General features: G+C 42.6%; 1 protein-coding gene and 1 pseudogene across 4 annotated transcripts; both read left to right on the forward strand.

The window, feature by feature from the left end:
* The first annotated feature begins 250 nt into the window (after positions 1 to 250).
* NDUFB6 (NADH:ubiquinone oxidoreductase subunit B6) lies at positions 251 to 20,007 on the forward strand. 4 transcript variants are annotated; one of them, XM_055294028.2, is made up of 4 exons: positions 251 to 605; positions 2,430 to 2,522; positions 14,872 to 14,916; positions 19,832 to 20,007. In XM_055294028.2, exons 1-4 carry the CDS (start codon positions 426 to 428, stop codon positions 19,898 to 19,900), a joined length of 387 nt encoding a protein of 128 aa, XP_055150003.1. In that variant the 5' UTR covers positions 251 to 425; the 3' UTR covers positions 19,901 to 20,007. The 4 variants fall into 4 exon arrangements, with proteins under 4 accessions (XP_055150003.1, XP_055150006.1, XP_055150004.1 ...); XM_055294031.2 differs by lacking the exon at positions 2,430 to 2,522 and having other exon boundaries at positions 290 to 605; XM_055294029.2 differs by lacking the exons at positions 14,872 to 14,916; positions 19,832 to 20,007 and adding an exon at positions 7,505 to 7,628 and having other exon boundaries at positions 290 to 605.
* LOC129490498 (DNA fragmentation factor subunit beta-like) lies at positions 3,196 to 7,468 on the forward strand (annotated as a pseudogene).
* Positions 20,008 to 20,505: the final 498 nt, after the last annotated feature.

Genomic DNA, 20,505 nt, shown 5'->3' on the forward strand with positions numbered 1-20,505 from the left:
ATCTGGACAGCATATTCACTGGAACACTTATGCTTATCCTTCCTCCTCCCAGCATACAAGTTCTTCCTTAGCAAAACCTCCAGTCCTCTAATTTAGCATACTTTCGTCTGATCTGTCACTTTCCCCAGGCCCCACAACTACGAGTTCTCCTTGTCGCCACCTGGTCGTAACTTGGTCGGGTATAGCGGAGGTGGGCGGAGAGAGAACTTGAGGTGGAGACCTTTGCGCATGCCCGGACACTGCTTTCCTCGCGAGGAATCTGGGGCCCCTGCAGAGGCAGGACCAGGATGTGACGTAATAACCGCGCGCGGCGCCCGGAGCTTGGCGTTCCCGCAAGGTCGCTTTGCAGAGCGGGAGCGCGCTTAAGTAACTAGTCCGTAGTTCGAGGGTGCGCCGTGTCCTTTTGCGTTGGTACCAGCGGCGACATGACGGGGTACACTCCGGATGAGAAACTGCGGCTGCAGCAGCTGCGAGAGCTGAGAAGGCGATGGCTGAAGGACCAGGAGCTGAGCCCTCGGGAGCCGGTGCTGCCCCCACAGAGGATGGGGCCTATGGAGAAATTCTGGAATAAATTTTTGGAGAATAAATCCCCTTGGAGGAAAATGGTGAGTGACAGACCTTTCCGGTCCCCCCCAACACACCTCACTGCAGCCGGCAGCCTGAACCCTGAACGTCCGCTCCCTGCAGCCACACCAAGGACTGATAACGCTCAGTGCTCTGAGACACTGGCCAGTCCCGAGAGTCCTCCTGGAGTCTCGGGAGGCAGGAGTCCAGGAATATGTATGGCTTTGAGAGAATCATGCCTTTTACTGTTAAGTACAGTGAGACGGGGGCGAATTTTAATACTTAGGTTTTCCAGGACGCTGCACATTTGGTTCTCCTTTGACAGTAGAAATCTTCCCTCAGAATAATAACCAAGGACTCGCTAGAATTGAAATTCTGTGATTTAAGTATTTGAGGACACTTGTCTAACATTTAAGTGTGAGGTTCTAGAGACCAAGTAACACAGTATCCAACTACCAGAGGGCACAGCCAGCCCCTAGCTGGTAGTACAGCCCCTTGTGATCCCCGTAAAAGACAGGGTCCTGTTGGTATGCCTTGTGAGTCACATTCAAGAGCTACCTTTCTAAACTACCGTTCTGTACTTTTAACACAATGTTTCATTCAAAAATGACATTTTGGGCTTTGAAGAAAATCACTCATTCAAGAACTTTATTTTCAAGGCCTCTGGGTATTTTCTTGAGGTCTGTTATGGGTGATAAACATCTCAGAATTGCTTTCAGTTACCTGCAACACTTACTGATGACAGGATAATAGTAGTAATAATACTAAGTAACACATGGGTGCTTGCTGTGTGCTTGGCACTCTACTGAGGGTTTTACATGCGTTACTTCATTTCTTTATTCCTATAAGGTAGAGATTCCTAATCCTCACTTTAAATGTGAAGAAGCTGAGGCCTACAAAGCTTCAGTGGTTTGCTGGTGGTCAGGGAGCTAGGAATTGAATATGAGTTCATATTGTAATCAACATGTATCTGTTTCTTACTGTGCTACAAAGTCTAGTGCAATAGAATTGTTGAAAATTTTTCTGAGAAAGTGGTATTGGATACTTATTTATGGTGGTAAAATTCAACTCTTCTCCCACCCTTTGTATCCCTGACATTATCGGAATATTGACTGTCACTGATTTAAAGTTGACATCCCATCCATCAGCCAGTGATATAAGGAAGTAAATAAATAATCATGTGTCGAAATTCACCTTACCTTACTTTAATTTATTCTTTTATAATCATATCTGTTATAATTCTTAGATTCTGGATTCCCCTTTCCTTGAATGGATAGGTGTTTTTTAATCAAATTGGAAGACATGGGAAAGTTCCATTTTTAGTTCTTTTTTAAAATAGTGTTGCAGAGGGCATTTTGGAGTGAGTTTGGGACACCCCATCTTAGTATGTAAAACGTCCTTTTTCCAGCATTGGTGTTGTCAAGGTTGTCTGCCTTATACCTAAAATGATGCGAGTGCCATTGATCAATAAATAGGTGAGATGACTGTACCTGAAAAATTCTATAGGTTTGATTACTCTGGTTAAATACGTTAAAATTATTCTTTCATTATTTTGCTATATTTTATCTTTAACAAACTTATAATAAGGATACTTTTAGAAGTCTTTAAACTATAAATGCCTTGTTATAGTCTCGCAAAATACTACTTAAGCATTTTGGTCTGGACTTTGTAGGTATCTTCTAGCGGACTCTGCATTTACTAAGAATATTTGAGTAGATGAGGTTACCTACGGACTATAAGAAAATATGTACCATTTAGAGTTTTGTAAAATAATCATGACATTGTTACATCATTGATGCCTTTTGTTCTGCCATAAATATAAAAAATGGGATATGTTTATTTTGTGTGTGTGTTTTTCCCCCCAGGTCCATGGGGTATACCAAAAGAGTATCTTTGTTTTCACTCATATACTTGTACCTGCCTGGATTATTCATTATTACATGAAGTATCATGTGTCTGTAAGTATGTCCTTTTCAGAATTTATTTTTAGTATTGTCCAAAATTATTTTCTTTGTGGCTATCTTACCCTACTTAGTGGAAATAATCTGCCACTTATAAACAGATTTTGAAGTACTTTGAATTCTCTTAGGTAAAAGGTTTAATGAAAGTTACGTGATTGGGTATAGTTTTTTAAAAATACCGTCACTAGTTTACAACTTGAAATGGATTTCCTCATAGAAATTAGTTTTAAAGTGATAAGAATGTAGTGACCTAATAATACTAGGGTAAATTTGGGGTCATGAATAGGAAGGGAGAAAACAATTCTGCTCCTTTTTAAAAACCTGTATCTCTTATAAGGTAAAAATTCAAAATAGACAAAGCTTATCTTTGTCATCACCCCATTTCTGTTTCCTTCATTTTATCTGATTCCTCACAATTTTTATTTATTTAGAACTCAGGATGTCCAGATGCCTGCACTTTTTCACTGATACAGATCTTGCATGGGCTGATTGAACTGAGCCAGTTGTGGTATTTTAAAGGCTCGGTCTGGTGCAGGGTGTTGGATCCCAGGCAGAATGAGAAGGGCATGCATTTTGGGAGGTGGCGTGGCAAAGGGAGCAGTGGTGACTGCGTAGCATGTAGTGTTGGAACACAAAAGAGTGAGGAGGGCATTCGTATACCAAGAGAGGGATGTTAGATCCTCAGTGGGTTGCAGGGGAGGAGGGTGAGCACATCTGTTTGGGGAGCAACAGTGGCAACAGCCTAGTATAGGATATTGGTACCTGAGCGGAGGGAGGAGGACATCTGGAAGAAGGATGGTATGAGGCAGTGAGGCAAGTGATAACTCAGAGTAAGAGGTCAGAACCTGAATGAGGTGAGGCAGGTATTAATGCTGGGATGTGGTTGTGGTGACAGGAGATGGATTATATATAGGGAGATTGGCCAAATACAGGCATACCTCAGAGATATTGCAGAATTGGTTGTAGAACCCTGCAGTGCCAAAAGTATTCTTTGGTTCTAGACCACCAAAACGAGTTACACAAATTTTTTGGCTTCCTAGTGCATATAAAAGTTATGTTTACACTGTGCTGTGGTATAAGTGTGTAATAGCAGTATGTGTAAAAGAACAATGTATATGCTTTAATTTAAAAATACTTTATTGCTGGGCCATGCATGGCGGCTCCCACCTGTAGCCCTAGCACTTTGAGAGGCCAAGGCAGGAAGATTGCTTGAGGCCAGAAGTTCGACCAGCCTGGGCAACATAGTGAGACTCCATGTCTACAAAAAGAAAAAAAAAAAATAGCTGGATGTGGTGGTCCACACCTGTAATCCCAGCTACTCAAGAGGCTGAGATGGGAGGATTGCTTGAGCCCAGGAGGTTGAGGCTGCAATAAACTGTGATTGCGCCACTGCACTCTGGCCTAGGTGCCAGGTTGATATCCTGCCTTAAAAAGAAAAAACAGGCTGGGCACGGTGGCTTATGCCTATAATCCCAGCACTTTGGGAGGTTGAGGTGGGTGGATCACGAGGTCAAGAGATCAAGACCATCGTGGCCAACGTGGTGAAACCCCACCTCTACTAAAAATAAAAATAATAAATAAAACTAAAAATAAAAAAAATGAGCTGGGCATGGTGGCATGTGCCTGTAGTCCCAGCTATTCGGGAGGTTGAGGCAGAAGAATCACTTGAACCTGGGAGGTGGAGGTTGCAGTGAGCTGAGATTGTGCCACTGCACTCCAGCCTGGCGACAGAGCGAGACTCCGTCTCAAAAAAGAAGAAGAAAAAACAAAAACTTAATTGCTAAAAAATGCTAATGATCATCTGAGCCTTCAGTGACTGTGTATGATCTTTTTGCTAGTGGAAGGTCTTGCTTCGATGTTGATAACTGCTGACTGATCAGGGTGATGGTTGTTGCAGGCTGGAGTGGCTGTGGCAATTTCTTAATATAAGATAGCAGGCGGGGCGCGGTGGCCCACGCCTGTAATCCTACCACTTTGGGAGGCCAAGGCAGGTGGATCACAAGGTCAGGAGTTCAAGACCAGCCTGGTCAAGATGGTGAGACCCTGTCTCTACTAAAAATACAAAAATTAGCTGGGCGTAGTAGTGGGCGCCTGTAATCCCAGCTACTCGGGAGGCTGAGGCAGGAGAATCACTTGAACCCAGGAGGCGGAGGTTGCAGTGAGCTGAGATGGCACCACTGCACTCCATCCTGGGCAACAGAGCAAGACTCCATCTCAAAAAACAAAACAAAACAAAACAAACAACAACAACAAAATATATATATATATATATATATATATATATGCATGTACATGAGACAACACTGAGGTTTGCCACATCGATTGACTTTTATTTTCATGAAAGATATCTCTGTAGCATGAGATGCTGTTTGATAGCATTTTACCCACAGTAGAACTTTCAAAATTGGAGTCAGGCCTTTCAAACCATGCCGCTGCTTTATCAACTAAGATTATGTAATATTCGAAATTCTTTGTTGTCATTTCAACAATGTTCATAGCATCTTCACCAGGAGCAGATTCCATCTCAAGAAACCACTTTGTTTGCTCATCCAAAGGAGCACCTTCTCATCTATCAAGTTTTATCATGTGATTGAGGCACTTCAGTCACATCTTCAGGCTCCCCTTCTAATTCTAGTTCTTTTGCTATATCCACTACATCAAGAGTTCCTTCCTGCACTGAATTCTTGAACCCCTCAAAGTCATCCACGAGAGTTGAAATCAACTTCTTCCAAACTCTTGTTCATGTTGATACTTTGACCTCCTCCTGTTAATCATGAATTTTCTTAATGGCATATAGGATAGTAAATTCTTTCCCAGAAGATTTTCCATTTTATTTGCCTAGATCCATCAGAGGAATCACAATCTTTTTTTTTTCTTTTTGAGACAAGGTCTTGCTATGTCACCCAGGCTGGAGTGCGGTGGTGCCATCTCGACTCACTGCAACCTCCGCCACCCAGGTTCAAGTAATTCTCCTGCCTCAGCCTACCAAGTAGCTTTTGATATGAAGTGAGAAACATGCAGCTCTTTCTTTTATTTGAACAGTTAGAGGTCATTGTAGTGTTATTAAATTGGCCTAATTTCAATATTGTTGTGTCTCAGGGAATAGGACGGTCCAAGGAGAGAGAGAGAGGTGGGGAATGGCCAGTTGGAACAGTCACAACACACAACATATACTCATTAAATTCACTATCTTATATGGGTGTGATTTGTGTTGTCCCTAAAATTTGTAGTAGTAACATCAAAAATCACTGAGTGCAGATTACCATAACAAATGTTAATATAACAATAATTGCAAAGTTTGAGGCCAGGCACGGTGGCTCACACCTGTAATCCCAGCACTTTGGGAGGCTGAGGTGGGCAGATCAGCTGAGGTGAGGAGTTCAAGATCAGCCTGGCCAATATGGTGAAACCCCATCTCTACTAAAAATACAAAAATTAGCCGGGCTTGGTGGTGCACGTCTGTAGTCCCAGCTACTGGGGAGGCTGAGGCAGGAGAATCCCTTGAACCTGGGAGAAGGAGGTTGCAGTGAGCCAAGATCGCACCACTGCACTCCAGCCTGGGTGACAGAGCGAGACTCCATCTGAAAAAGTTTGAAATATTAGGAGAATTACCAAAATATGGCACAGAGACGTGAAGTGAACACATGCTGTTAGCAAAATGGCACTGAGTTTCCAGGATTGGTGCCCAGCCCATGCCAGTTTTGCAGAGCACACCTGGTAGACCCCTGCGGCCGGGGCCTGGACCGGCTTGAGCAGCTGACCAGCGGGTGCCACTGCCTGCGGGGCCCAGAGGCCTTGAGGACATCTGCAGTGCTCCAGAAGCCCAAGACTGTGAAGCTGCGGGCCCTGTGCAGCCCGAGGAAGTTTGGCATGGCGGGCAGGAGCTGCCGGGAGATGCCGCGCAAGGGCTGCCTCTGCTTCCAGCTCCCTCGTACGAGGATGGCATGGAGCTGACCAAAGCATCCTCGACAGCGCCGAGCTGGTACTGCTCACCTCAGGCCAGGCCTGGCAGGGCTATGTCAGTGACATCGGGTGCTGCTTCAGTGCTTTTTGCCAGCCGCACGCGTGACTCATCCAGGCTGCTCGGCAGCTACTGTGTGATGAGCAGGCCCCCACGGAGGCAGAGGCTGCTGGCTGACCTCCTGTACAACGTCAGCCAGAACATCGCAGCCGACACCCGGGCTGAGGACCCGCTGTGGTTTGAAGGCTTGGAGTCCCGATTTTGGAATGAGTCTGGCTATCTGAGATACAGCTGTGAGAGCCGGATCCGGAGTTACCTGAGAGAGGTGAGCTCCTGCTCCTCCATGGTGGGTGCAGAGGCTCAGGAGGAATTCCTGTGGGTCCTCCGCTCCATGTGCCAGAAGCTCCAGTCGGTGCAGTACAATGGCAGCTACTATGACAGAGGAGCCAAGGGTGGCAGCCGTCTCTGCACACTGGAAGGCTAGTTCTCCTGCCAGGGTCCCTTCGACATGGACGGCTGCTTGTCAGGATACTCCATCAACCCCTACAGTAACAGGGAGAGCAGGATCCTCTTCAGCACCTGGAACCTGGATCACATAATAGAAACAAAAACACACCATCATTCCTACACTGGTGGAAGCAATTAAAGAACAAGACGGAAGAGAAGTGGACTGGGAATATTTTTATGGCCTGCTTTTTACCTCAGAGAACCTAAAATTAGTGCACATTGTCTGCCATAAGAAAACCACCCACAAAACCAGCTATGACCCAAACAGAAGCTACAACCCCCAGACAAGGTTGAAGAGGAAGTGGCCTGTGCGAAAGCTCCAGTGACATACACACACCACTTTCTCGTCTTTGTTCGAGGCCTGTCGTGGGCATAATTTTAACAGGTGCCTTTTTTTTTTTTTTTTTTTTGGTCACTCCATTAGCTCCTGGAAAAAACTTTAAAAAATATTTCCGGCAAATCTGATTTCAGTACATTTCTGAATCATTGTTTGTTTGTTTGTTTTTTGTAGATGGAGTTTCACTTTTGTTGCCCAGGCTGGAGTGTAGTAGTGCGATCTCAGCTCACTGCAACCTCTGCCTCCCGGGTTCAAGTGATTCTCCTACCTCAGCCTCCCAAGTAGCTAGGATTACAGGTATGTGCCACCATGCCCGGCTAATTTTTGTATTTTTAGTAGAGACAGGGTTTCGCCATGTTAGTTGGGCTGGTCTCGAACACTTGACCTCAGGTGATCCACCTGCCTTGGCCTCCCAAAGTGCTGGGATTACAGGCATGGGCCTCCATGCCTGGCCTGAATCATTTTTTGTACCTTCTGACAGCCCAACTTCCAGAGGACAGCTTTGGGGTACTCACTGGATGTCTTGTGAGTCGTCAGTAGGGTTAAGAATTGTCCTGAGCTGAGGAATTCTTCTGTTCTCTGGTTTTACCAGTATTTGGTTTGCTCATGTGGTGTGGTCACCATACTAAAACGGTGTCATGGCTGAAGTTAGCCACTCTTGTTTGAGGGACAAGTTGTTTGTGCGTCAGCTGTCTGCTGGGTCTCCATTTCCATGGCAAATGGTCAGCTCCGTCCTTCTTGACTGTTCTAAATGCCCAAAAGAGAGGTGTCATGCTTTGGGGGTAAGATATTTGTACTCCATAAAGAACATAAAAGGACATTCACTGCTGAATTTTTTCTTTTTTTTTTTTTGAGACAGAGTCTCACTGTGTCTCCTAGCTGGAGTGCAGTGGCGCGATCTCGGCTCACTGCAACCTCTGCCTCCTGGGTTCAAGCGATTCTCCTGCCTCAGCCTCCCAAGTAGCTGGGATTACAGGTGCCCACCACCATGGCTGGCTAATTTTTGTATTTTTAGCAGAGATGAGGTTTTGCCATGTTGGCCAGGCTGGTCTCGAACTCCTGACCTCAGGTGATCTGCCCGCTTTGGCCACCCAAAGTGCTGGGATTACAGGCGTGAGCCACCTCTCACCTGGCCTGCTGAATTGTTTATAATGGCAAAAAGTAGGAAACCTCCCAATGTCTATGAATAGGGCCATAGCTATTATGTTGAACCACATGAAACTGCCGTTTTCTAGGCCAAAAATGGTGAGCAATCGTTAATTTCATGATTCAACTTGATACATAGTGCAAAACGATGTTGCAGTTTCAAGCTTTTATGAAGAAAGCGTTTCTGTGTAGAAACTGAGGCCGGGCGCGGTGGCTCACACCTGTAATCCCAGCACTTTGGGAGGCCGAGGAGGGTGGATCAGGAGGTCAGGAGATCTAGACCATCCTGGCTAACACAGTGAAACCCCGTCTCTACTAAAAATACAAAAAATTAGCTGGGCGGGGTGGCGGGCGCCTGTAGTCCCAGCTACTCGGGAGGCTGAGGCAGGAGAATGGCATGAATCCCGGGGGGCGGAGCCTGCAGTGAGCTGAGATCGCGCCACTGCACTGCAGCCTGGGCAACAGCGAGACTCTGTCTCAAAAAAAAAAAAAAAAAAGAAACTGGAAGCTGTTCAGTGCACCGGCAGCTGAACCCTGCTCCTGTTCCATTTATTAGAGTTACTATCATCTCAGATAATATGGAGCTCATGTCAGCAGTGCAGGTGGTGGGTGCGCAGAGACAATCTGGAAGGAAACATGCTGATCTGAACAGCAGTAATCCTGGGGGACACGGGGGTGGGACTGGATTACAGAGGACTCGTTTTCTAAATCATGTATTTTTATGATACTTGAATTTTTTTGAAATGGGCATTTTTAATGACATAATGTACTTCTTTAAAAAAGTGTAATATTTGAATTTTTACATTTGTTGTATAATCAGGAAAAGCAATAAAGATTTTTCAGAAAAAAGAAAAATGGCACTGATAGAGTTGCTTGTCTTGGGGTTGCTAAAACCTTCTGTTTATAAGAAAACACAATATATGTGAAGTGCAGTAAAGCAAAGTGCAATAAGGTGAGGTATGCCTGTGAGTACATATGTTGATGATAAAAGGACACAAGATTCTCACTGCCGGAAAAGGGAGTTACGTATGTGAAAAGGAAGAAAAGTTTGTGGTGGTATAATGGAATTGGAGGTACTGGTGTGAACTCATGGTTTTTAAAATGTATTGATAGACCTAGAAATAGATACAGATGTAAATGTGGATGTGTGCATGTGTGTCTGTGTGTACATATTCTCTAGCTCTGTCCACTGAGAGGACCTGGAAACATTGCCACTCCTTAGTAATTAGCACACTTAGAAGCTAGGTCTTATTTTCTAAATACAGTTATGCACTGAAAGGACCCAGAGCTCAGAGCAGTGGCCGATTCTAGGGTGGGAGGAGAGAAAATATAAGATGAGCTTGGAACATATTATTGTGCCAGAAAGTAAAGAAGTGCTGAAAGAATGATGGGAACATATTATTGTGCCAGAAAGTAAAGAAGTGCTGAAAGAATGATGGGAACATATTTCAAAGGACACAGAGTCATGCAAGGACTCCTGCCTGGGCAGTTTGAACTTTAAAATAAATAATGATAGTAATAGATGATAGTCACCTGAATAAAATGAAAATCCATGAGTGCAAACTGATATAAATAAGTGAATTAATAAATGGGTAGAAAAGAAAGCTTTTTGATGCAATAATTTGCTGAATGATAGAATTAGAAAAATTACCATTTGAGAATCATCATAGTAATATTTAATTCAGCTAAGGAACATCATAGAATGCTAAGATTAGTCTGGGCACAGTGGCTCACACCTGTAATCCCAACACTTTGGGAGGCTGAGGTGGGAGGACTGCTTGAGGCCAAGAGTTTGAGATCAACCTGGGAAACATAGTGAGACCCCATCCCTCCAAAAAAGAAAAAAAAAGAGCCGAATAGTCCCACCTATTGAGGAGGCTGAGGCAGGAGGATCGCTTGAGCCCAGGATATGGAGCCTGCAGTGAACTATGATTGTGCTGCCCACTGTACTCCAGCCATCCTGGGTGACACAGTGAGACTCCCATCTCAATCAAAAAAAAGAATTAAAAAAAAAAGAGGATGCTAATACTAATTTTAAAATACTTATCCTCAAAGTACTTATTTGTTACAAAGGGAGAAAGAGTATCCTTGTAGTAGAGAAATCTGGCAGACGCCGCCTTAGTCAAGGGGTCTAAATTAACATTATTGATAATGGGGCAAACTGAAATTATGTGTTACTTGATAGGCTGCAATAAGAACACAGCATTACTTTTGTGATATTCCTGCCAAAGGTGCATAACTTGAATGTAATTTATTGATTAAATTCATATGAGGAAACAGAAGATAAACCGAAACTGAGGGGCTATTCTGCATCATTATTGGCATTATACCTTCAGAAATGTCAAGATCACGAATGTTAAAGGACAGCTTTAAGATTGTTCCAGATTGAGGAAGAATAAAGAGATATGCCAACTAAATGCAATTCTTCATTAATAGGCATAATTGCATTATCTGTAAGAACAGTGACGGTGTTGGCAGTCAGAATTTTAAAGAGCCTACACAATCAATGGAGAACATGTCACGTAAGGGGATTTTCTGGTAAGTCCAAACAATTGTTGAGACAATTGAGAAGATTTGAATGGATTTTTTAGACCAGGTAGAGATAGTAATGTATGAGTGTTAATTTCCTGATCTTGATAGTTGTATTGTAATTATTTTAAGAATATTGTCTTTGTAGGAAGTATACTAGAGTAATAAACTAGTCAGCAATTTACTATAAAGTGATTCAAGGAAAAAATTCTTTTTTTTCATTCTTGCAGCTTTATGTAAGTTTAAAATTATTTCAGAATAGAGACAGAAGTTAAGGACTGCCTAACAAATTATAGAGAATCCAGTGGATATTGGCTTTCTGTTAGCCTATTGACAGAAGAGTGAAACAACCAAAATTTTGGGGGGTTTTCAGAACACCCCTGCCCCCAACATAACTTATTCTCTTTGATTGTGTTCTCTATTGATTGTGTAGACTCTTTAAAATTCTGATTGCTGACATCTTTGTTCCGTGTACTAAGCAGATTAAGCCCCTTGATTAACAAGTACGGAGTGTCTACCATGTCCTCTTCCTTTATTGCTATAGAAGAATATACAAGACCAAATTCCTGACCTCAAAGACTTTATAGTAAAGTTGGAAGATAGGTATAATTTGGGAAAGAGTATGGAGGAAAAAAGTTAATTCCTGTTAGAAGCAAAGATATGGAGTCAGTAATGAACGTGGCCGTTTGTACCTAAGACTGAGGAGCTGACTAGAATGGAAGGTCTGTTGACTAGGTAGTCTGGGACCAATTTATGGAGGGTCTCAAAAGTTAGATAGAAGAAGTTGAACCACATGTGATAGGCAATGGGAAGCTTTCCATTTTTTAATGGGAGAGTGACTTGATGAATGTGATACATTGAGGAAAACAAAGAAAAACATTGAAATGTATGGTGAATTGAAGGGAAGAAAGTTCTGACAGCAGGGCAGATCAGCTGGAGGCCATTGCATTTTAGTAGATGTCAGTTGAGAATCTGGTTAGGGTGAAGATAGCAGGGATGAAGAGGAAAAATAAAGCCAGAGACACTTTTAAAGGAAGAAACACCTGAAGTTGGTGGTTGATTACGTTGGGGATAAAACCAAAGTTCACAGTCATTTATGACTGTAAAATCTCTAGCCTTGGAAATTACAAGTAGGGTATTGGAAGGGAGGGCTTTCTGATGATGGAATAGAAGTGAATACTTTAGGCTGGGTGTGGTGGCTCATGCTTGTAATCCTAGCACTTTGGGAGGCTGAGGCAGGTGGATTGCTTGAGCTCAGAAGTTCGAGACCAGCCTGGGCAACATGGTGAAACCCCATCTCTACTAAAATACAAAAAAATTAGCTGGGCTTGGTGGCGTGTGCCTGTAATCCCAGGTACTCAGGAGGCTGAGGCAGAAGAATTGCTAGAACCCGGGAGGCAGAAGTTGCAGTGAGTCGAGATCAGGCCACCACACTCTCCAGCCTGGGCGATGTAACAAGACTCCGTCTCAAAAAAAAAAAAAAAAAAATAGTGAAGTTTTTAGAAGCATGTGCTGCCATGGCAGTTTTGGAGATGTCCAAGTGGACATGGCCTGTCTTATACGTGAGATTATTAGTTCTAAGAGGAGTTAGAGTTGGGTTAGGGGATTTTCACATTACAAACCAACACAAACTCTCTCTACAACTATTAAAAAGGGCTAACAATTTATATATCTAAGGGTGAGAGAATAGTTTGTATTTCTGTTGTTGATGGGCTTAAAAAAACTTTATGTTCATAAAAAGACTACTTCATTTCATTATACATCTGTTATATTTTCACTATTTTGGCATGTAAGACCCTAGAGAAGAAAATATATTACTTTCTGTTAGTGAAAGTTTAACATCCAAGAGTGATTTTTATGTGCAGAAAGAACTGGTTACAGTGACTTAATATACAGATTAACATTCAGTTCTTGAGTTTCAAATATAAAAACATAATTTTTTCCTAATTCTTTAAATTCAGTTTTAAAATTCTACTAAACTATGCATCTAGTAAAATAAAAATAATCTCCTTTGTTTTTTACTGTCTTTGGATTAACTGAAGTTGAACTCTTCTGAAACAATTCCATTTACAAACATAGCCAAATTCTGTTAAATATTTTAAATTGTATTTATACATTTTGTGTGTTCAGCTTTATTTCGATGTATTTATATGGTAAATTTATGATTCTAAGAAGTAATTTTTTTCAACATAGGATCACAAATCTAAATCAATTATGCATTTTAACTAGAATCCTAAACCTAATATTTATTTATTTATTTATTTATTTGAGACGGAGTCTCGCTCTGTCCCCCAGGCTGGAGTGCAGTGGTGCAATCTCGGCTCACTGCAAGCTCCGCCTCCCAGGTTCACGCCATTCTCCTGCCTCAGCCTCTCCGAGTAGCTGCGACTACAGGCGTCTGCCACCACGCCTGGCTAATTTTTTTTTTTTGTATTTTTAGTAGAGACGGGGTTTCACCGTGGTCTCGATCTCCTGAACTTGTGATCCGCCCGCCTTGGCCTCCCAAAGTGCTGGGATTACAAGCGTGAGCCACCGCGCCTGGCCCTAAACCTAATTTTTTAAAACCTCTATTAGCCAGATTATCTTACACATTACAAACTCTAACCAACAGAATGTATGGAATGTACCAATGTTTTCAGAACTTTTAAAAGTTGACACATTCACTTATTTATACTCTGGGTTTAACTTAGTTTATCATATCTAAATTTAACTACATTTTTCTGGGATCGAAAAGACATTTCTTTTTTTTTTTTTTTTTTTGAGACGGAGTCTTGCTCTCTTGCCCAGGCTGGAGTGCAGTGGTGCAATCTCGGCTCACTGCAAGCTCTGCCTCCCGGGTTCACACCATTCTCCTGCCTCAGCCTCTCCGAGTAGCTGGGACTACAGGCGCCCCCCACCACGCCCGGCTAATTTTTTTGTATTTTTAGTAGAGACGGGGTTTCACCGTGGTCTCGATGTCCTGACCTCGTGATCCGCCCGCCTCGGCCTCCCAAAGTGCTGGGATTACAAGCGTGAGCCACCACGCCCGGCCGAAAAGACATTTCTAAGAGAAGCAAATTTAACAAGCTGCAGTCACTAGGTTGACAATTCAATACAGTAATGTGGTTGCTTATCTGAGGGTTCACACTTCCGGGTGATTTTTCCTGAGCCACAGATGGACATATTTAGTTAAACATTTTGTGTCAGTAGAGGTCCCAAAGCCACTCACTTACCTTTTCTCTTGATTTGATGGCGGGCGCCTGTAGTCCCAGCTACTCGGAGAGGCTGAGGCAGGAGAATGGCGTGAACCCGGGAGGCGGAGCTTGCAGTGAGCCGAGATTGCGCCACTGCACTCCAGCCTGGGCGACAGAGCGAGACTCCGTCTCAAAAAAAAAAAAATAAATAAATAAAAGAATCAGTGTACTCTGCCTTGAAATGTGGAGAATAGACTGTTTTCATTTGCCTAGGAGGGCACAAGTGGAAGCAGGGAGGCTAGTAGGTGCTGTTGTGGTAGTTGAGGTGAAAATATGATAGAGGCTTGAACAAGGGTGGTGATGAGAACCAGTTGGATTGAGGGTATATTCTCAAGATAGAATTAACAGGCTCTGCTGAGGAGTCAAGGTTTCTGGCTTTCATAACTGGGGGAATAAGAGTGTCATTTACTGGAGGAACAGTTTGAGGATGAGAGAAGTTAAGTGTTGGACCTGGTTAAGTTTGAGATGCCTATTTGATAGCTAAGTAGAGATATTGAGTAAACAGTTGGATATGTGAATCTGGAGTTCTGTGAAAGTTTGGAGCTTAAGTTAAAATTTGGGGTATGACCTATTTCTTATTTTCAGAAGAAACTCTTAACACCATAATTAACACAGAGTTAACTTTTATTACAGGAAAAACCATATGGCATAGTTGAGAGGAAGCCCAGAATATTCCCTGTAAGTCTTAAAACTTCTGATTTTGTTTATTGTTTTTCTCTCTCCTTTTCCTCCCTTTCCAAGCAATTATTAGATTAAAATGTTCTTTCCTTCTCACTTTCGGTTTAAGTCCGTTTTGGGTATTCTTGTAAAAAAAAAAAAAAAAAAAAAAAAGAACTAGCATGAGGTGACAATTACAGTTCAAGCGGGAAGTGAGCACATTTATTTTCAACCTGGCTGTAAAACGTATTTTGTGACCTTGATTTTCCTAAAGGGAGTACCAAAAGTTTTTCACTGTGTCCTGTTTCATGTTGGGTAAAGAGCTTAGGGCATGAGCCTAAGCAAACATCCATGCATGGTGACAGCAACTGAATTTCTGTTATTAATTCCAAACTCTCATGTCCTATAGCTTTGTGCCTCATTTTCAAGATTTGACCTTAAGTTCTCCATCTGTGAATTTAATATCCACTAATGGGTGTTTTAAATTTTATACTATGGGCCGGGCGCAGTGGCTCACGCCTTGTAATCCCAGCACTTTGGGAGGCCGAGACGGGTGGATCGTGAGGTCAGGAGATCGAGACCATCCTGGCTAACATGGTGAAACCCCGTCTCTACTAAAAATACAAAAAATTAGCTGGGCGTGGTGGCGGGCGCCTGTAGTCCCAGCTACTCAGGAGGCTGAGGCAGGAGAATAGCGTGAACCCGGGAGGCGGAGCTTGCAGTGAGCCGAGATTGCACCACTGCACTCCAGCCTAGGTGACAGAGCGAGACTCCGTCTCAAAAAAGAAAAAAAAAAATTTATACTATGAATGTGTGAGCTATAGTACTAATTTGAAATGAGTTATTTTAGCATTAAAAGTTGACTCAGTAGTTGGTGTTTACTAGCTGTTTGTGAGGTTATTGTTTAGCATAGTAGAATACATACTATGTTCTTGTGTACTTCTAGTCACAGATAATGAACTATCATAACTCAAAAGGACACAATTTAAATAACAAAACTTACTGTGATTCTTGCTTTAATCAAATGACTTAGTCACAGTAATGATTATCTGTTGCAACAAGGGAATTTTAGGAAGGGCTACCAAAACTGGCCAACTGGCCCAGTTGGAACGCTGGTTTAAGAAATAGTTGGGGGAGGGGCCAGGCACGGTGGCTCACGCCTGTAATCCCAGCACTGTGGGAGGCCGAGGTGGGTGGATCACAAGGTCAGGAGTTTGAGACCAGCCTGGCCAACGTGGTGAAACCCTGTCTCTACTAAAAATACAAAAATTACCGTTCGTGGTGGCGGGCGCCTGTAATCCCAGCTACTGAGGAGGCTGAGGCAGGAGAATTGCTTGAAACTGGAAGGCGGAGGTTGCAGTGAGGTGAGATCATGCCACTGCACTCCAGCCTGGGAAATGAGTGAAACTCCATCTCAAAAAGAAAAAAAAAAAGGGGGTATCGGGGGCTCATGCCTGTAATTACAGCACTATGGGAAGCCGAGGTGGTGGATCCCTTGAGGCTAGGAGTTCGAGACCAGCCTGGCCAACATGGTGAAACACCATCTCTACTAAAAAAAATACAAAAATTAGCCAGGTGTGGTGGTGCATGCCTGTAATCCCAGCTACCTGGAGGCTGAGGCACAAGAATTGCTTGAACCTGGAAGGTGGAAGTTGCAGTGTGTGTGCGGAGATTGCGCCACTGCACTCCAGCCTGGGTCACAGAGTGAGACTCTGTCTCAGAAAAAAAAAAAAGCAGTAGGGGCCAGGCGTGGTGGCTCACACCTGTAATGCCAGCACTTTGGGAGGGGGAGGCAGGTGGATCACCTGAGGTCAGGATTTTGAGACCAGCCTGGCCAACATGGTGAAACTCCATCTCTACTATTAATAAAAATACAAAAATTAGCTGGGCATGGTGGTGCACGCGTGTAATCCTAGCTACTGGGGAGGCTGAGGCACAAGAATTGCCTGAACCTGGGAGGCAGAGGTTGCAGTGAGCCAAGATTGCGCCACTGCACTCCAGCCTGAGTGACAGAGCACCCTGCCTCAAAAAAAGAAAAAAAGTAGGGGATTTCTCCTTTTTTATTGTGTAACATTGATGTGTGTTATAGCCTAGGTAGTCTCAAAATAGGAAATTATCTTGCTGGTTTTTCCATTTGGGCAATTTATATTTATTTAGTCTTCCATTTATTCTATTTAAATGTTAATTTATTTTGCCATTTACTGTTCAAAGGAAAAGGAGAGCTCTATTCAGAAGACCATATCAGGGATCCTGTAGCATTTCTCATATTTCTGTATTTTTTGCCACTGTGGTTCTTTCCTGTTTCTGTGCCATGACCCCTTTGAGGAACTGAAGAATGCTCATTGTATATATGTTTAGAACAGGACAAGTAATAACAAACTTCCAAATCTCAATGGCTTAACAAAACAGAGGTTTATTTCTTGTTGACATCACAGACTACTGTGGATCAGGTGATCCTCCTCAATCTTATAGCCGTGCCTCTCGAATATGAGGTTCCAAGATCGTGATAGAAAGATAGGGCAAGATGTCTCAGGGGATGATTTTTAGGGTCTAAGCTTAGAAGTAGCTTACATCACTTCTGCTCAAATTCTGTTAGCTAAAACTCACTCTCATCTTCCCAAATATTATCTGTGTGCTCTTTGCTATTTCCCAGACCCCTGTTCATGGAGTTTCTGCTACATTCCATCTTTCTAGTCACCAAACAGCTCTTTGCTTCTTTCTTTACCCATGCATAACACACTTAGTCCCTCTCCTTAGGGAGAAACCCCAAAGTCCCAGTCCATCACTGCACCCAGCCCCAAATCCATGATCTCCAGATGATGTACAATAGTATGTCAGGTTTAGATATGACTTCTGTTGATCTGAGGATCAGTGAACTAAGAAGACAAGTTAACTGTATCCTTGTCCCCCAACCACACCCATTGTTCAGTGGTAGAATTTGGATAGCATAGTAGTCACTGGTTCTTGGCAATTCTGAAATCTCACTCCTAACCCCTGTGTGTGAGAAATTACTTGAATGGGCACTGATTTTGTTTTCTTGGAAGAACACCTTTATCCATAGTTCTTCCTGGTTCCTGGCTCTGTCCAAGGGGTTTGTTCTTTTCATTATCTACCTAGACCACATCTAAATGGTATTGGGAAGCATGCCCTCCTTAGGGGCTGTATGGGCTTCAGAATCTGCCACCTGCTTGCGGGAGGTTGAATGCCAGAGGTTGTTTTAATTTCAAACATTCTGGCAGGATTTTGAAAACTATTATGTTTGGTTTGTCCATCCATTTCCCTTAACATTTAGAAGCATGAAAAGAAAAATATTTGGTAGGAATCTAATGTGTTTACTTCTAGTCAGTTTCTCATGCCAGTATCTGTTTTTCCTATACACAGTTACCAGCTTCTCTCATTTCTTTGTCCTTATGCATCTGCCTCTCTCACAGATGGCAGCTATGTGGAGGCCATCTGAGGCAGACTGGTTCAAAGGCTACCTTCATTTTAAACTGATCTTTGCCATAGGGCTGTGTCCCTCTGTTTGAGTTTTACTGGGCTTCTGTTGCCCAAATCTCTTATGTTAACTTATTGTTTAGGAATTCTGAAGTAGTCTGATTTTCCAATACCGCAAGGTCCTGATTTTTTATTTATTTTTTAGATACAGGGTCCCACTCTTGCTCAGGCTGGTTTTGAACTCTGGGCCTCAAGCAATCCTCCTGCCTTGGACTTCCAAAATGCTGGGATTACAGGCATGAGCCACCGTAACTGGCCTGAATTTTTAGATTCTATTAACTTTTTTTTTTGGTCAGGAACAGAAAGTCTGTAGCGTGGACGAAAGTGTTCTCTCTTCCTCTCCATTTTGTGTCTCCTCTCAAATCAGCCACTTTGCCTGAGCTCATGCTTCTTAAAGGACATTCCTAAGGCATCCAAGGATCCCAAGGATCCAAACACATACTATAACTTTTTTTCCCGGCTTCTTATAGAACCTCAAGTTCATTAGGCAGTCTGCTTCCAAGTTATAGGAGATATTTTGCTAAATAGTTTGCCACTGCCTTTTGTTTCCATCTTTATCTTTGCTACCAGACTGCTAAGCCAGTGCCCTGTAGCTTGATTTTTATTACAGCAGCATTAGTGCCACTTCAAGGCAATGATTTCCATTGGGATAATGCTAGCTGTAGTAACAAATTGTTGCCCAAATGTATAATGGCATAAACATAATATATTTATTTTTTCATTGGATTATAATCCTGAGCAGTACCAGGTCAGGGAATGGCAGGGATTGGGATAGGGATGGGGACAATTCTACTCTTCCCAGTCATTCAGGGACTGGCAGGCTAACAGAATCTATCTTAAACACATGGCTGAAACTGAAATTGAATAATCTGTCTTAAAACTATACAGCTTGTCAGTGGAGGTTCCAAGATTCTTACCACTTGGTTCTGGCTTCAAAGCACATGCCTTTTTGCCCACACTCTATATCAAGAATTGAAAAGACGCCTGGACCAGTTGCCTAGGCAAAGTTTGTATTCTGTATTCAGTATGTAACCCAGTCAGAAAACTGGTGATTGCTTAACACATTCAGTTGCTGGGGGTACATTACCTCCTTATCTGGAACTGCAGATGTTTCCTTGCAACTTCTTTCTGGGGCCTCCATTTATTGGGGCCATACAAAATAAAAGATTATCCCTTTATCACTTAGAGAACACAATTTTTGTGCTCTTTTCGATTATTTTGTTTCTGAGTGAAAATTTCCCTATTATTTCACTGTACCTTAAGATTTTGAATACTGATTGTTCAGATTTAGTCAGCTTCTACTTTGCCTAGGGTCCTTTTAAAGGGAATGCCAGAACTCAAGTACATTTTCCATGTGAGATCTGATGAACATGGAACAGAATAGAACTATCACCTCTGTAGACTTAAGATTTTTGTACTAACTGTGTCTTTGTTTTCCTAGGGTGATATAATTCTGGAGACTGGAGAAGTAATTCCACCAATGAAAGAATTTCCCGATCAACATCATTAAAGATTATGTAAAAACTTAAAAGGCTTATGAGCCTAAGTTTGTTCCTGTATTACCATATTTACTGAATTTTCTGGAAAAGTAACTTTAATAAAGTTTAATCTCAGAAATTGTCATATTTGTTTTCAAGCATTGTACAATTTGAGACTGAGTAATTTAACAGTAAGTAAAAAGTGGACATGCTAAACAAATATGAGAAACCACCTACTTTTTCTGGTCATTCTTGACTTGGAAAACAGGATATGGAAAAGTATTTAGTTATATGTTAGTCTTTTTTTTTCTTACACAGTACTTACTCTAATTTGGTATCAGGGTATGCAACAGTGAAATATCACAATAAACAAATATAAGAACAGCAATTCCATGCACTTTTGTTTTAAGGAAATCTTTCCGGCCAGGCGCAGTGGCTCATGTCTGTAATCCCAGCACTTTGGGAGGCTGAGGCAGGCAGATCACGAGGTCAGGAGATCGAGACCATCCTGGCTAACACGGTGAAACCCCGTCGCTACTAAAAATACAAATAAATTAGCCGGGCGTGGTGGCGGGCGCCTTGTAGTACCAGCTACTCCGGAGGCTGAGGCACGAGAATGGTATGAACCTGGAAGGTG

The sequence above is a fragment of the Symphalangus syndactylus genome, chromosome 9 (assembly GCF_028878055.3).
Source record: "Symphalangus syndactylus isolate Jambi chromosome 9, NHGRI_mSymSyn1-v2.1_pri, whole genome shotgun sequence".
NCBI classification, from domain to species: domain Eukaryota; kingdom Metazoa; phylum Chordata; class Mammalia; order Primates; family Hylobatidae; genus Symphalangus; species Symphalangus syndactylus.

Excerpts from the sequence above, each read along its gene's own strand:
- NDUFB6 (XM_055294028.2), top strand. The coding sequence starts at position 426 with ATGACGGGGTACACTCCGGATGAGAAACTGCGGCTGCAGCAGCTGCGA. Across the intron at positions 606-2,429 it reads AATCCCCTTGGAGGAAAATG|GTCCATGGGGTATACCAAAA; the intron begins GTGAGTGACAGA and ends TTTTCCCCCCAG. Across the intron at positions 14,917-19,831 it reads GGAAGCCCAGAATATTCCCT|GGTGATATAATTCTGGAGAC; the intron begins GTAAGTCTTAAA and ends TTGTTTTCCTAG.